Source organism: Pseudorasbora parva, chromosome 18, assembly GCF_024679245.1.
Source record: "Pseudorasbora parva isolate DD20220531a chromosome 18, ASM2467924v1, whole genome shotgun sequence".
NCBI lineage: Eukaryota > Metazoa > Chordata > Actinopteri > Cypriniformes > Gobionidae > Pseudorasbora > Pseudorasbora parva.
The window spans coordinates 16,622,942-16,640,146 of record NC_090189.1 but is presented as its reverse complement, the minus strand read 5'-3'; the positions used below and the strand labels follow the sequence as shown (position 1 = coordinate 16,640,146).

The 17,205-nt window shown below is 38.3% G+C and overlaps 1 protein-coding gene across 1 annotated transcript in view; it reads right to left on the bottom strand.

The window, feature by feature from the left end:
• atp2a2b (ATPase sarcoplasmic/endoplasmic reticulum Ca2+ transporting 2b) overlaps nucleotides 1-17,205 on the bottom strand; it is a 44,325-nt gene that overhangs the window by 20,574 nt on the left and 6,546 nt on the right. The window contains exon 5 of the mRNA XM_067424613.1: nucleotides 12,270-12,408. Within this exon, the coding sequence (XP_067280714.1) occupies nucleotides 12,270-12,408 (139 nt within the window). The remainder of the gene's footprint in view (nucleotides 1-12,269; nucleotides 12,409-17,205) is intronic.

Here is a 17,205-nt window from a genome sequence, read left to right as displayed (position 1 = left end):
CATAGGAGGACCATCTCGATATCTTCAGATAAAACCGGCACTGAAGAGGTTAATGTACAGTATCAGCCGCTTTGAAATATTACGGTTTGACTTTGACGTAGACAAAAATAGACTCTGCTTCATTCTTTCCACACAGAGGGGGGTTTAGTAATTGCTACTAGGAAGAGAGCAAATGTAAATACCGTAATCTTTTCTAAACAAATCTCTTAATGAATAAGGCTATGGATGCCTGAGAACGCTTAAAGACTTGACATTTATTAGTCATTTGAGATGGCGTCTGTTTAAATCCGCCTGATGTGTAAATCGAGTTTATGAAAGAGTGGGCAATGACGAAGAATCTTTTCACAGGATGTTCTGGGTGGAAAGAACTTCAAATAACCTGAGGATACGGTGCTAGATGCTTTGCCTTTTCTGGACTTTCTGGAAGTTGTTTTTTTTTTTTTTACCAGCATGCAAGTGCACCGATAGCCCTCTATGCACTTTTTAATGGAGTGGGGGACACAACGCAGCTCCTAAAATGGAAAAGCTATTCTGATATGAACTATGGTGGATGGTCAAGCTAACACCCAATATAAACAGATTTTGTTTGAGATGAGACCGTTAGTCCATAGAATGTATATGGATAGGTTTAAGATCCTTCAAACTATATATTAGTTTACATATACAGCCCATATATTACGTTTTGCTATTAAACATGCTTTATTAGATTTATTAAGCACACCACGCTTAGTGAAGGGCAATCAATGAAGAGCACCCTATGGGGGCTCGACATAAAAAAATTAAATAAATAAAAATGTTCTATGATCCAATTTCATATAATACACATTTAAAATGCCCGAAACCAAACTAAAGAATGTGGTACACAATCCCAATATATAGCTCAAGTTAGAAAAAGGTCATATAACAAGGGTAACCTACTTTAGGTAGACAAGGAGAGAGTCTTATAATAATAGATCATAGAAAAATCCTTTTTGGACCACCTAATATTATTCTAATAAAACTTGTTAATGACAAGAGTTAAAGTTAAAAATTGCACAAGCCTCGGGCATTTTAATTAAAATAATGCTCAGAAAACATCTTCAAAGTCCTGCTATGCTTTAAAGATTAGAGTTATTATCGAACCCTTGATCATTTCATCCAACAATACTCAGAAAATCAAGTACCAACCCAAAACACTAATCAGGGTCACATTCACTAAATCAAGGTGGTGAAGAAGCTAAAAGAGCATGTGGTTGTGTCATATTGGCTGCTAATGGGTGGTTAAAATTATTTCCTCTTCCTGAGTAACAACAAGGCCTTATTTAACTATAAAAAACAAAAACAACAAAAACGTTAAAATGACTGTAAACCATGTTGCTGTTTTAATGCCACAGTTTGTGCTAGATGCATTCATCTTTGGGTGATCAAGCAAAAAGAACAGAAAGAGAGTCTACTGTGAAATACGGTCATATAAATTACAGATGACTTAAAAGCAGCCTTTATGGTGCTAGCTATGTTTATAGCACATTGCTATGCAGTTGCTATGGTGTTATGGGTGGTTGAGAGGTAGTCATGTCAAAAGGAGCCCACCCCCAAGTCACTATGATATTCTGGTCACTAGGTATAAATCTAGATTGAAAAGTCCAGAGATGGAGTCCTAGATGGAGAAGTACTTTTCCCAGTTCCCCCTGACTAAAACGCACGTTTGTGCTCTTTTAACTGAAAGCAACTTTTTTTTGTCTCAATGCATTTTTTATAAAGTACGCTTATAAAAGCTACCTAAATGCCCTAATTGAACTAAGGCCTAATCCTGGATTAATCTAAGCCCATTCTCTGAAACCGGGATTTTAAAATAATCAAATTAAACACATCTCTTCCGCTGGAACTAGACTCGTGTACGACCATTGGAGGATGGACGGATGGGCTTCAAAATCTAGGGTACGATTCACTCGCATCATAAAGCTTAGAAGAGCCAGGATATTCTTTTTTTTTTTTAAATACACGTAGGGTGGCTTGTTGAGGGTGAGTATTTTTTGGGTGAACTGACCCTTTAAATCACCATCATGCTGTTCCAGACCCGCAGGACCCTTGTTCATCTTCAGAACACAAAGATATTTTTGTTGAAATCTGATGGCTCAGAAAGGCCTCCATTGGCAACAATGACATTTCCTCTCTCAAGACACATTAAGGCACTAAAGACGTCGTTACAAAATCCATCTCACTAGTGGTTCTACAGTAATGTTGTGAAGCGATGAGAATAGTTTTTGTGCACAAAAAAAAAACAATATAGCCATGGCCAATTTCAAAACACCACTTCCTGAAGCTTTGGAGCTTGTTGAATCAGAGTATCGATTCATGATTCGCTGATTCATAGCGATTCAAACCTTCATGAAGCAGTGTTTTGAAATCAGCCATAACTATAAGTCGTTATTTAGTTTTTCACAAAAACTATTCTTGTCACTTCATAAAATTATTGTACAGCCACTGTAGTGAGATGGACATGTAACGACATCTTTAGTGCCTTTTATGGGTCTTGAGAGAGAAATGTCATTGTTGCCAAAGGAGACCTTTCTGAGCCATCAGATTTCAACAAAAATATCTTTGTGTCCCGAAGATGAACAAGGGTCTTACGGGTGTCAAACGACATGAGGGTAAGTAATTAATGACAGAATTTTCATTTTTAGATGAACTAACCCTTTAAGTGATTTCAAAAAAAATAATATATAAATACAGGTCCTTCTCAAAAAATGTGCATATTGTGATAAAAGTTCATTATTTTCCGTAATGATAAAAATTCAACTTTCATATATTTTAGATTCATTGCACACCAACTGAAATATTTCAGGTCTTTTATTGTTTTAATACTGATGATTTTGGCATACAGCTCATGAAAACCCAAAATTCATCTCTCAAAATTTGCATATCATGAAAAGGTTCTCTAAACGAGCTATTAACCTAATCATCTGAATCAACTAATTAACTCTAAACACCTGCAAAAGTTTCCTGAGGCTTTTAAAAACTCCCAGCCTGGTTCATTACTCAAAACCACAATTATGGGTAAGACTGCAGACCTGACTGCTGTCCAGAAGACCATCATTGACACCCTCAAGCGAGAGGGTAAGACACAGAAAGAAATGTCTGAACGAATAGGCTGTTCCCAGAGTGCTGTATCAAGGCTAGGCATGTGCCGATATCAATTTTTCATGTTGGGATTAATTGCTGACGTTTTATCACGGTATACGATATCACGATATTGAAATAAGTTGCAAAAAAAGTGTTGCCATAGCATAACAGCTTTAAGAACTATTTTAGTATAACTGAATGTTTAAATGCAATAATGCACCAAAAATATATACAGCTCTGGAAAAAAAATTAAGAGAAATCAATGTTAAGTGGTCTCTTGATTTTTTTCAGAGCTGTAAAAGAACAATTTTCAAACTGATTAAAGTGCAAAAGAATTAGGCTATAAAGAACAACAGGTAACAAATTACAATAAGGTCTCATTATTTAATGCATTAACGAAGACTGAGCAATAGCTACATTTGTTACAGAAAGTATAATGTTTTTGGTAATGTTAGTTAAGAAATACTGATCATTGTTAGTTTTATCTTAGGTCCATTAAAAATGTTATTTTGATTTTAATGTTATTAAACAGTAACTAAGAAATTAACATTACTTAGAATAATTAATTCTTTATGAGTATTTTTCATTGTTAGTTTGATAATAATGAATTAACATGTTAACTAATGAAGTCGTATGTCTCAAAGTTTTATTGAACAATAAATAATTAGAACAGTTCTAATTATTAGGGCATGTTGTAGTCCAGATTAAAACATAAAAATGTTTAAGCTTGAAAATAAATAGCCTATTAAGCCTTTAAGTATTAAGTATTTGGTGCTGTGATGAACAACATTGAGATTACAAAAAACGAATGGCCGTTTTAAAAACTCCTTCACTAGCACGGATGCTTTCGTTTGCGGGGTTTCCGGGGTAACAGCTGCGTTCTGCCGTTCCATCAGTTCTGCCCTCTGCTGTCACCGAGCAGCACTTCAGCAGCGTGTCTCCTTCACTCGTTCAGTCATGTGCAAACGCACGTTGGGCTTTTTTACATCTGAGCGTGTCCATTTGACGCAGAACAGTGGTGTTGAGCATTTATACAGTTGATGGGCAAAGTATTCTTGAGTGCATTATAAAAATGTTCCACAAAAATTGTTAATACACTATTGTTTACAATTTTTTAATGTGCCCACGATAACAATATCGTGCATATTCATTATCGTGATAAATCGCATTATCGAAAATCGGCACATGTCTAATCAAGGCACCTCAGTGGGAAGTCTGTGGGAAGGAAAAAGTGTGGCAAAAAACGCTGCACAACGAGAAGAGGTGACCGGACCCTGAGGAAGATTGTGGAGAAGGACCGATTCCAGACCTTGGGGGACCTGCGGAAGCAGTGGACTGAGTCTGGAGTAGAAAAATCCAGAGCCACCGTGCACAGGCGTGTGCAAGAAATGGGCTACAGGTGCCGCATTTCCCAGGTCAAGCCACTTTTGAACCAGAAACAGCGGCAGAAGCGCCTGACCTGGGCTACAGAGAAGCAGCACTGGACTGTTGCTCAAATTTTGCATGTCATTGGGAAATCAAGGTGCCAGAGTCTGGAGGAAGGCTGGGGAGAAGGAAAGCCCAAAATGCCTGAAGTCCAGTGTCAAGTACCCACAGTCAGTGATGGTCTCGGGTGCCATGTCAGCTGCTGGTGTTGGTCCACTGTGTTTTATCAAGGGCAGGGTCAATTCAGCTAGCTATCAGGAGATTTTGGAGCACTTCCTGCTTCCATCTGCTGAAAAGCTTTATGGAGATGAAGATTTCGTTTTTCAGCTCGACCTGGCACCCGCTCACAGTGCCAAAACCACTGGTAAATGGTTTACTGACCATGGTATTACTGTGCTCAATTGGCCTGCCAACTCTCCTGACCTGAACCCCATAGAGAATCTGTGGGATATTGTGAAGAGAAAGTTGAGAGACGCAAGACCCAACACTCTGGATGAGCTTAAGGCCGCTATCGAAGCATCCTGGGCCTCCATAACACCTCAGCAGTGCCACAGGCTGATCGCCTCCATGCCACGCCGCACTGAAGCAGTCATTTCTGCAAAAGGATTCCCGACCAAGTATTGAGTGCATAACTGAACAATTATTTTGAAGGTTGACTTTTTTTGTATTAAAAACACTTTTCTTTTATTGGTTGGATGAAATATGCTAATTTTTTGAGATAGGAATTTGGGGTTTTCATGAGCTGTATGCCAAAATCATCAGTATTAAAACAAAAAAAAAACTGAAATATTTCAGTTGGTGTGCAATGAATCTAAAATATATTAAAGTTTATCATTACGTTATGGATTGTGACATTATGGATACATTATGATCCCTTTTTCAAAGGAACACATTAACAGTTACTCGTGTTGTCCCGCATTGCCTTTGGCTGGTGTGCACAAAAAAGCACCCCTTTCCAAGCAGTCTCAATTGGCTGGGCTCCCCTGGGAGCGTTTCCTGAACGAACTGACAGCGAGAGGCTGCAAGTGCAGTGACGACCCGAGCACGTAAACACACTGGGCCGGATATACTCTGTCTTGCGGACAACTTGTCCTCTAACAGCTTGTTCCCACTGCTGCCGACGGGACTGAACCGATGCCTGCTAAGGACAGCAAGAGAGGACAAAGAGCAGAACACCTCCCCTTTAAACACAAGACAAGAGAGAGCGGCCATCTGGCTCGCTGATTATTTATCTCATCAAATCTGATCAACTCTTAACTGCACATCCTGTCTCTGTTCCTTCATTCACTCGCTCGCCCTCTCTACTCGGACAGGGTGGTCGGTTAGACCACAGGCTTGCTGATAGGTAATGTTGCAGAGTTTTACGTACAATGAAACTCCATCAGAGCAGTCGCAGAGCAGCCTTGATTTAGTACTTCTGAGGACAATTCCCATGAGTCTGAGCCATAACCATAGCAAAGGAAACAATCTTGGTTCATTAGCAGAGAGGCACAGTCAATTTGGAAGCTGGAGGATTGCAAAAAAAGTGCGTCACTGGGGGGGGTGAGGACGACGACAGCATTAATTCTTGAACAGGAAGTCACACATACATTTAAAACCGCAAAAGCCCGTCTACACTGGCTGCTTGTCACTTTCTCCCAGGCATGATCAGCAAGCATTCACACTGCAGCGGTTAGAATGTGACAAAGGCAATTAGTTAATGTTCCTAATGTTTTCCCTTTTTTGATTTCTCAAGTGGCTTGCATCAGCATTATGCGTCACTGTATTCCTTGTCTACATTTGTCTCCATCCCCCAGCATCCTCTTGCAACTAGTCTATTTACTGTCTAGCCTAGTTATTTTCTTGGTGTTAACTACAATTTGAGAAAATGGTGACTTCACATGTATGCGTATAATGTGTTCAGTCTATAGGCCTGTAGTTTTTCCTTTACAAATTGACATCGCCAACTACTGGGGCCTGGCATGCACAAGAAACAAACAGTTTTTCTGTAGATCCGTGTGAGAAGGGTTCACATTAACAACGTTGTTGTCTGTGTGGGGAAAATACTAAAGAAAAACGTTCCCTTTTTATGGTAAAAGGACTGCATTTATATAGCGCTTTCAACAGACCCATGGCTATCGTGCTTTACATTTTGCCTCATTCAAGCACTCATTCATTCATACGCCGACAGCCGTGTCAGCCATGCAAGGCGCCATCCAGCTCGTCGGGTGCAGCTGGGGTGTCTTACTCATGGACACCTCTACACTTAGTCAGGTGGAACCGGGGATCGAACCATTAATCTTCCGGTTTGTAGACAACCTAGATGAACCACTGAGCCACAAATCCAGCCAAATTACAAGTTGAGTGTTGCGTTAAGAGAAAGACAATTTGTGAGACGGATCTGTAAAGAATCATATTACAAACCACCTCCAAATGTGGTTAAAAAAAGAAATTATTAAACTACAGAGCGATCAAAGAACACACTTTATAATGTTCCGATCTGTCAATCACATGTATATCTGTAGTGCACTTGTCTAAACTGCTGTTAAAATGAATGACACTTAAGCTGCACACAGTTAAGCTCTTACTGTACTCATGTCGATGTCGTGTTTGCTGTTAATTGTGGTGAAAGCATTGTGAGAGAAATAACGTTGCAAAGTTCATAGAATAAGGGTCGGCATGACTGGGACTTGTGTTTATTCAGAGCTCTCAGATACAAACAAAAACTCACGCTCACAACAACACTTTCTCAGCAATCTTTCTCCAGCTCTCTCTTTGGACTGGCAGTGCTGCTCACTAAACCACGCCCCCTCCGCCACATAATCTAATACTCATTGCAAATGCAAAGATGTCAGCCAATCACAACAGTGGGGGTTTTCAATGAAGTCTCACAGCAGACATGTCCCTTAAAACCCTATCTGGATATTTCTTTTCTTGCAGTCTGAACATAGCCTCAGATATATTTTAATTGGAAATAACCAAAAAATAACCAATTAAAACTCATTAAGAAGTTATTTTTTGCAGTGTAATACCTGAAGAAATCTATCTTCTAGCATTCCCATTTATAATTATAATAATGAAACAGGAACTCCCTCAAGACGTTTTCCTCAAAACAAAACTGCTAAAAAAGTAGTCATAATGGAAGACATCTGAAGACTCGAGAAAATCAGTTTAGCATTAGCAGCAGTGCTCGGCAACAAGGAGCTTTTACAGTCTTTTGAAAGAGATGCGCACAGCTGAGCGGTCAATTACCGCCGTTGGTCTGCAGATGACAGGAGATGGCCCAACGGCCCAAAAGATCAGATGTTTCACGATGGCATCACTTTACATGCTATCAGCCGGCAGATAAATGAAAGACAAGAGGTAATAAAGTAGAGATGTGAGAGGCTGTCATCTTCAGCAAAGCCCTGCAAGAGAGTGAAGGGAAACAAAAGCAGCTACAACGACTAGAGATTATGACTCACCTCCTTAAGAGATGAGGTAGGGGGAAAATGCAAATATATAAATGTACAAGCAATCTATTGTTATTTAACCAATTTAGCCACTGAGAAGGTAACGCGACCAAGGGATGAAGTTATTCCTGTGACGACAAAGCTGAATTTTCAGCATTACTCCAGTCTTTAGGGTCACATTATCCTTCTATGCTGATTTGGTGCTCAAGATTGATACAATACAATGATGAATAAAAAGTCCTTGCTGAATAAAAGTATTAATAAAAAAAAGGGTAGTGTACAAGGTGGTCTGACTTCTCAAAACTGATCTGACGGCCAAAACTAAAGCATTTAAATGACAGAAAAATTGTCTCTCTTTGGCTATAAGGTAACTTTTAAAGTGCGTGTATGCATTTTTATTTCCCTGCGTCATGTGGTTGCGTCACATTCCAAACCCTGCGGGTTTGATTAAAGATACGTCATGCAGACCTCATCAGGGAGCAGGGGACCATCGCTTTTCAAACATCACTGCGCCATCTGCTGAAGGGCAGTTCGTCGAACTCCCAGCAGAGGCTGGAGGATGCACGTGGTGGATGCTGAAGATTCGCATGCGATCAGCTGTGAGCTCTGGGGTCGCTCCTCGCTCGATGGCAAGGTTGCACAGCTGCAGCCTCTAGACGGACAATTAACATTCCACTCACAAGACTTTCCCCCGCAGTCGCTCTTTGTTGTCCTTCACCACAGTCTTCCCGCAACAGTTTTCCTCTATGCAAAAGGGTTAACCTAAATCCATTTACCCAGCATTATCCTTCCTATATAGGAGTTTTAAAGAATGAGACCCCTCTATGACCTCCCTGTCCTTCACCAGACAAAAAGGGATGCAGTTCCTTCTCTCTCAGTCTCTGACTGCAGCAACAAATGAAACACTGTTGTCCTGAGTCACCTAACTGCACTAGCTAAACCAATCAACATCACCTCCACACCCACCGCGTAAAACTGGAGAGGACTTTTCCCATCTTAAAGTTCCCCTTTTTCCTCTTAAAGTGCTTCAGATTTAAGTATGGTAACTGGTTTAAACTAAAATGAATGCAAGTGAGGCTCCTGGCTGCAACTAAACTAAAACTGTTCCTTTGGTGCAAATGTGTCAATGCAATAATTTAAAATATAGCCACTAGGGCTGGGTACTGACACATTTCATGACTCAATTTCAAGTCACAAGCTTTCGATTCAATATTGATCATTTATTTGGATATCTCAGGTATGGCATGCATGGCAAATTTAAGGAAAACCAATTCTCTCAATTAATACTGTAAACTATACATGAGTCAGTTGCTATGATATTAGGGGTTAAAATTAGCTGATTTCTACACAAACACTTAAATTACACTGAAAGTTTTTATAATAATTAGGTTATAATACTAACTTTACAATTCCATAATAATGTTTCTACTCCAATTACTTTTTTTGAAATATAAACATTTAAATGGTGGCTGTTATAAAAACTTGATGGATTTATCCAAACGTGCATTAAATATTGATGAACCTTAAAATGATAATGATTGTGCACATTCATCTTTTGTGCATTTTTTTTCTAGCTGACTATAGAGTTTATGGCCAATGAATATGATTTTTCTGAGGTAAAAGTGACGTTACATGACATTTTTTTCTGCGGTTGAAACAGCGATTACATGAGACATGATTCCGATTTCGGTAAGATGTACTGTATCTTTTAATATACTTCAGAGATGTTCATTCATGTTTATTTTAAACTGCAACTAACATTAAAGCAGATGAGATGATCACGTGAGCTGCGTGTTGCAGCTTCTGGAGTGATACTTCATGACACATTAAACTGCCCCAAAACGGTTTATTCTTTAAATTTTGTAATAAAGTGGACATATTTTGAATATAATAATTTTGGGTCATAAGTAAAAAAGCTTATTGTGATTTATTGAATAAACTGAAAATTGTACAGCCCATCACATCCACCAACTAAAAAACACAATGACTAATCGAGTTCTTGGGATTTAAGAATCAATATTGGTTCGTAAAAATGGAGAATCGATTCAAATCGAGAATTATTTTTTTTACCCAGCCCTAATAGCCACAATCACCAACAATCGGGGGACCTGCATACAGGTTAGACGCAACAGTGCTTCTGCTTTCAACCATGAACGCAGTGAGCAGTGGTGTCTTATCTGAGGAAAAGAAAGTCTCAAACTGGTGCTTTTTAATGAGTCAGTCAAAAAGATCTGTGAAATGGCCCTTGAATTCCCTTGTGATTCAGCCGTTTGAATCAAGACTTCCTCAGTGAATCGTTCAGAGCCATTATTCTGGTCGCAACTTAACCTTGAGGCATTTTTTAGTTATGACCATTTTGAAATTAACATGTGATGTATACTTTAAAATATTAACTTCCAAGTAAAAATAAAGATACATATTCTAAAAGTTGTTATTATATGGGAAATAAATTAGGCTTCAAACAGATTCATTTTAGCAGCTGCCTAGTTTTTTTTGTTGTTTCAGCTAGTGCAAAATAATCTTCCTATTCCCATAATATCATCCCTTAGAACAATCCTCCATCACCCACACAGTTGCATTTTAAGTGGAACGTTTAATTTAGCAGGACCCGTCTGTTTAGGCACCCCTCGCAGGTTACGTAACAGGTACACTCACCTGTTCACATTACCACAGAGAATTAGTCAGAACCGCAAAAACACTGGCTCCTCCAATCCCCATCCTGCTTTTGGAGGCTCTGCTGTACCATGTGGCTCACCTCTCAGTGCTGCCTTTTTCATCTCATCATGACTAAGCTATCTAACTCCACCTGAAGCTGGTGAGCACACATCTCATCAAGCCCAGCACGGACACACAAGGTAATAAAAAGGTTACTCATGCACACAATGCAAACAGAGTGTGCCGGCCCAGAGCCAAAAATGTAAATATGTTAAGGACACTTATGATAAAGTGTTTTGTTAAGTCACAGCGGACTGCCATTTTCACACTAGCTGAAAAGATCTAGCAGCCATTGATTGTATAAAACACTGAGGCAATAAGGAAGCATCTAGTGATCTAGTCCAGTGAGTAAAGGAGACGTGGCGTTAAGTGATGCAATATAGAGCAAGGGGCACTCCTGATAGTCCCCATTCAGATGAACCCACGCAGAAAATCAAACTCTAAAGTTGACCGATTTACAAAGTACATGACTTTTACAGTCATTCTCTTCAAGAAAAATTATGACTCATCTTGCATTACACAATAAAATACCCTCTGGAATGAGAACATTCCCTCCAACTAAACGGTCTCATTCCACCTTTGAATATAAAAAGTAGCAAGTAAACTGATAATAGATTTCCATTTCCAAACAAATAATGACTCAATGATTTTGAAAGTGCCTTAAATTATAAACAAATCTTGGTTATATATTTAGTTTCTTTTAAAAGAAATGACTCCGCAAGTATGCATTGAATTGATCAAAAGTGACAGTAAAATACATTTATAATGTAATTTCTATTTCTATTTTAAATAAATGCGTTTACAAACTTTCCATTCACCAAATAATCCAGAAAAAAATGTCAACATTGATAATAAGAAATCATGTGACAGCTTTGACATCACAGGAATAAATTACAACTTAAAATGTATTAAACTAGAAAAGTTATGTTAAATTGTTACAATATTTCACAATATTACCATTACTGCATTTTATATAAAATAAATGCAGCCTTGGTGAGAAGAGATTTCTATCAACAAAAATAATCTTACCCTTTTAAATGGTAGTGTGTGTATAAACACAGTATATTTTTGAAAGACTTTCAAATTTCCATACATACAAAAAAAAGTTATAAGTCTAATATGTACCAACTCAACTTCCTGTTTAAATAAAAAAAAAAAGAGCAAAGTGCAGTAATTGAGTTTCACAAAAAGCACAGAGAACACGTACAAAAACGTAACATTAGCTCTCATTTCTCAAGCAATACAAAGTGATGATATGCATTTAAATGAATTGAATTTGTGGCAAAGAAAACTCGACAGAGCAATTAGTTAATGTGCTGCGTTTTCTTAAAGCACCAGAAGAGCTATAATTTGTAGTACTCTCTAGTAGGTCTTTACTGCGAAACACGATCCCTCCCGTGGCAACCGTGTGAACACACACAAAGGTTCAGAGAGAGTGTCACTGTAAGCCTAAACCAGTGGGAAACCAACCTGTTCACACAGCGGCCGTGCCATCTGGATGATGGCACTGGCTGCTTTACACCTGTTGCAGATTAGTTTACTCTGCTGGTAAGAATTCACCATTTACGAGCCGAATTTTTGAATAGTCATTCTTACCCGCAACTTCCACAATGTCCCCAGGTACAATGTCCCTGGCTTTGATCCTCTGCACAGTCTTCCTGTCCTGGCGATAGACCTTGCCCATCTCAGGCTCGTATTCCTTGAGGGCCTCGATGGCATTTTCAGCGTTCCTCTCCTGCAAACAGAACATGACATTTTCATATTTCTGGGACACTGTAACAGGCATTAAACCTTTAAACCAGAACTTTATGGAACTGGGGCTGCAAGGGGTCCACAGAAAAGTTCAGAGAAAAATATCTAAATAATATACCATATTTCACAATTGGATCATTGTATTTAGAGGGCCATCATATCAATACATACATACACACCATACATAAATAAAAAAACAAGTCAATAATCTGAAAAAATAGGGATCTAGGAGCATATTTATGCTATAGAATATGTGGGTTTGTGTTCAAAAAAAATATTCTGTCATTAATTAATCTCCCTTGTAAAAATGTTGTTCCAAACCTGCAACACCTTTATTTATCTTCAAAACACAAATGAAGATATTTCTGATAAAATTCCTTCCATAGACAATTCAATTTAATGAACACTTCGAAGGTCCAGAAAGGTAGCAAAGACATCATTAAAATCGTCTATGTGACTCCAGTGGTTCAACCTTAAAGGGATAGTTCACCCAAAAATTTTAATTCTGTCATTATTTACTCACCGTCATGTTGTTCCAAACCTGTATGAATTTCTTTCTTTTTCTGAACACAAAAGATATTTTGAAAAATGTTTGTAACAAAGCAGATAGAGCAACAATCCACTACTATTGTATTTTTTCCCTACTTTGGAAGTGAATGGTTGTTCTATCTGCTTGTTACAAACATTCTTCAAAATATCATCTTTTGCGTTCAGAAAAAGAAAGAAATTCATACAGGTTTGGAACAAAATGAGGGTGAGTAAATGATGACAGAATTTTTGGGTGAACTATCCCTTTAAATGCTACCAAGCTACAAGAATATTTTTTAGAACAAATAAAATAAAAAAATATATACGATAATAACAAATAATAACAAAAATAACGACTTTAATGCAACAATTTCTTCTAGCGGCTTACGCTCGTTCTATGGCAGAACGACTCATGGCGTTTACGTGAACAGCATCGGCCAATGGTGACCCGCCGTTCTGGAAGTGCAGCTCTGTTCACACTGCATCAACAGCGTTAGGCATATATAATATGTTAGCAGAGCATATGCAGAGTGTTTTTTTTGGCAGCCATGTTCACAGATTAGAGAATTCACATTGAACGCCGCGGCAGCGCGTCGCAGGAGGAGAGCAGAAGCAGCATTTTTGCTGCGCTGCTCACGCTGAGTTAAAGCTACAGTGGATTGTGAACATGAAAAATAACAAATTTCACCATAAAATCATGTAGTGAAGTGTTCCATGTGTTTCACAATCACAATATGACATTAAGCACTGTGCAAAAATGAATAAAATACACGAAAACAACTTCGATACAACAACGGTATCTTGATTTTATAGTTACTTTTATCATGCAAACTACCTATATAGAGCATGTTATATTGATGTGTTGGGGACCGAGAGGAACACGGTCGCATTTGCCGCAGATATATGCTGCCCATCATAAATCAAATGAGACATACAGGGGTCTCAGGAAAACAGCATAAAATGTGCCAGAATGGACGAACTGCACTACACAAGCCACGGTTCAGCTGATCCCGCTCTCCACACGCACTGCTTGCATGTGCGATGTGAAGCCGGCGTAAGAGTCCGACACAGGCTAGAAGAGATTGTTGAATAAAATCTATATTTTCGTTCGTTTTTTGCACATAAGTATTCTTGTCGCTACATGAAATGGAGTCTCATGGACTATTTTAACAATGTCTTTCCTACCTTTCTGGGCCTTGAAAGTGTTCATTAAATTGCTGGCTATGGAGGGGTCCAAGAGCTCTCGGATTTCAGAAATATCTTCATTTGTGTACTTCTGAAGATGAATTAAGGTTTTTTTACAGGTTTGGAACGACATGGAGAGTAATTAATGACAGAAATGTCATTTTTGGGTTAACTAACCCTTTAAATGGAGCTGAGAACTAGGACTACGTTATTATTAAAAAGCTACTACAAACAAATAATAATAATAATTATTATCTCAACATTTTCATATGTAAACTAACTAAATATTCAATAGCACATCCTAGAGATAAGACAATCCAGGGCTAAAGTTGCTCTTCTCACTAAGATCATTTTTGTCTTGGATGACTGAGGTACCATATCAGATACAACAGAAGCGAAACTGACCTTCTTATTCTGAAGTTAAATGCTGTGTTTAGAGTGACCTTTTGCATTCAGCACAATTAATCCCAAGGGACACACTTCCTAATAGTGGTAGCCTGCTTGGCACAGCATTTGGCAACGCACTTGTGGTTCCTCATGCACGATGGGAACAAAAAGTCTTATGTCAAACAAACAAAACTGGCATGCCTAAAGGCGAAAAACCAGTTTCATGTCCGGACCCAGACAAATGAAGGGGGATGGGTTGTGGTCACGAGGACATTTAAGGCAATAAACTATAAATACATATGCCACAAAAGGCAAATCAGCACTGCTTTTCAATGGAAGACTAACAAGCAAGTCTTTGAATAAAATACTGATATTAAGTTCTGCTAGAGTTTCTAGTCAGGCACCATGCAGTAAGGTGTATCACACTAAAATCAGTCCGGCCTCGCAAAATGCTTGTTCTAACCACCAAGGTTCATAGATGATATTTCAGACACATAAAAAATGTTGATGACTCCTGTACATTACATTAATGATGAGAGGGTGGAAAGTCAAATAGACTCGCACTGTTTGGACCAAGAGGCCTTGCAATTCTCATTAGCAGAACTGAAAGGAGGAAGGCCAATCTGACTCTGTCTTTTGATTCAAACATCATGGAAGCAGAGCATATCGCCCCCCAAAAAATACTTTTAAGCATGGAGTCAATTCAACAGAATGTCCTCTGCCAAAATGTAGATTTAAATTAAAACAATTGCCAAAACAAAGTCAGTGCAATAATTGATGAAACGCATTTCATTTATATAGTAAGTGCTCAAACAAGTAAGCTTGACAAGCCAGACCCACATCAAGAAACTCACCATTGACAGGGCTCAATCTGAGGAGCGGGATAAACAGTTGTCTTTCAAACTCCCTCTGCACGGTGTGCACGCAATTGGATAGCGCTACAACCAACCAGAGCAATGAAGGTGAAGCAGAGCTAGGTGAAAGATTAAACTGTCGCCGTATCCGGTCGGCAAAACTCAGAACACATCTTTCCTTCTTAAGAATGACTTCAGTGCCGTTCTTTTCTCAGAGAAAAGCTTAACTCCAAGTCTTCCAGAGTCGCGGTCAAAGCTGAATCGAAAGACCGCCGTTCACCAGTTCGCAAGCACAACTCGGCCTTCATTATTAAAAACGTAATATATATATTTAAGAGATACCTGACATTGGCATGAGGAGCACAGAAGAGGATCTTCATTTGATATTAAGAACGTGATTTTGTAATGACCTATTTGGCATCATGTATATATGATCTGATACCAGCTACTGAACATAAAGATGCAACTTCCGCCAAAATAGTGTTAATTGAAACAGGCCTCAAAAGTAAGGGTTTCACTGTCACTTTTAAACAATTTAATGCATCCTTTTTTCTTGCTAAATATTAAAGGGGTGGTTGCATGTGATTTCACTTTTTTAACTTTAGTTAGTGGGTAATGTTGCTGCTTGAGCATAAAAAGTATCTGCAAAGTTACCGCGCTGAAAGTTCAATGCAAACAGAGCATTTTTATTGTCTTTTAAAGTTATGGCAGTTTATTGTCTACAAAAAAGGCCGGTTTGGACTACAACAAGCTTCTTACCGGGTTGGTGACATCATAAACCCTTGCTATTAACATAAACACTGACCAGACTGAACTTCTATCCGTAATGGTATGGGCTGTGGTGTTTCCGGAAAACCTGTGCTTGGCACTTCAGCCAATAAAAATACATGAAACTACATTTGGCCATCTAACCAATCTAAGACCATTGCGTTTTTCGGAGAGATGGGCTTCATAGAAGCAGGAGGCAAATGAGCTGTTCAAATGACAATGGAGACAGAAGTGTGGAATAAAATATAAGTATAATAAGTAAAATATAGGAAAAATATGTAAAAATAAAAAATAAACAAAAATAAAAAATATTAAGACATGTTATACTGCGCACCATAACCACAACCAAGCCTAGAAAAAAACATGGAACCACCCTTTTAATATCTTTAAAAAAAAACTATTATTTATTTATAGACTGACCCCAAAAATTAACAGTAGTGTATAGCACCATCATACTTCAGTGTGTATTGGATGCGGAAAAACAGACTCAGTTATTTCCCGTAGATGTTTAATGGGCCTGTAAATCTACTAAAGCTGGTGCATGGAACGGTGCTCTCTGAAATTAAGTTTGCCCTGGGCTAGCAACTGCTACTCTCCTCTCTGATTGAAAAAGTGGCCGAATGAACCAGAGGATAATTAGTCCTCTTGCCTCTCACGTCACACCTGCCACCAGAGATGCAATTCACCAAAAAAAGTGGGTATGAGCCATGAGGAATTGTAATGGGAACACTTGTAGGCCACTTGTGAACCAAAACGGTCCAAAGACAATATATGATGAATATGATGTCTCATGCTCAAGGCAAATTTGATTTTAAAATGTTTAAGTAAAAACAATAATACTGTGACATATTACAATTTAAAATAACTATTCTATTATAATATATAAATGTATTCATATGACAGATAAGATGATCTTTTGGCAGCCAGCCCTTTACTCATTTCTCATGTCACATGATCCTTCAGAAATCATTATTCTAATGATTCATTCTTATTATAAATTAGTGATTTATTCTTATAATAAATTAAACAGTTGTGTTGATTAATATTATTGTGGAAAC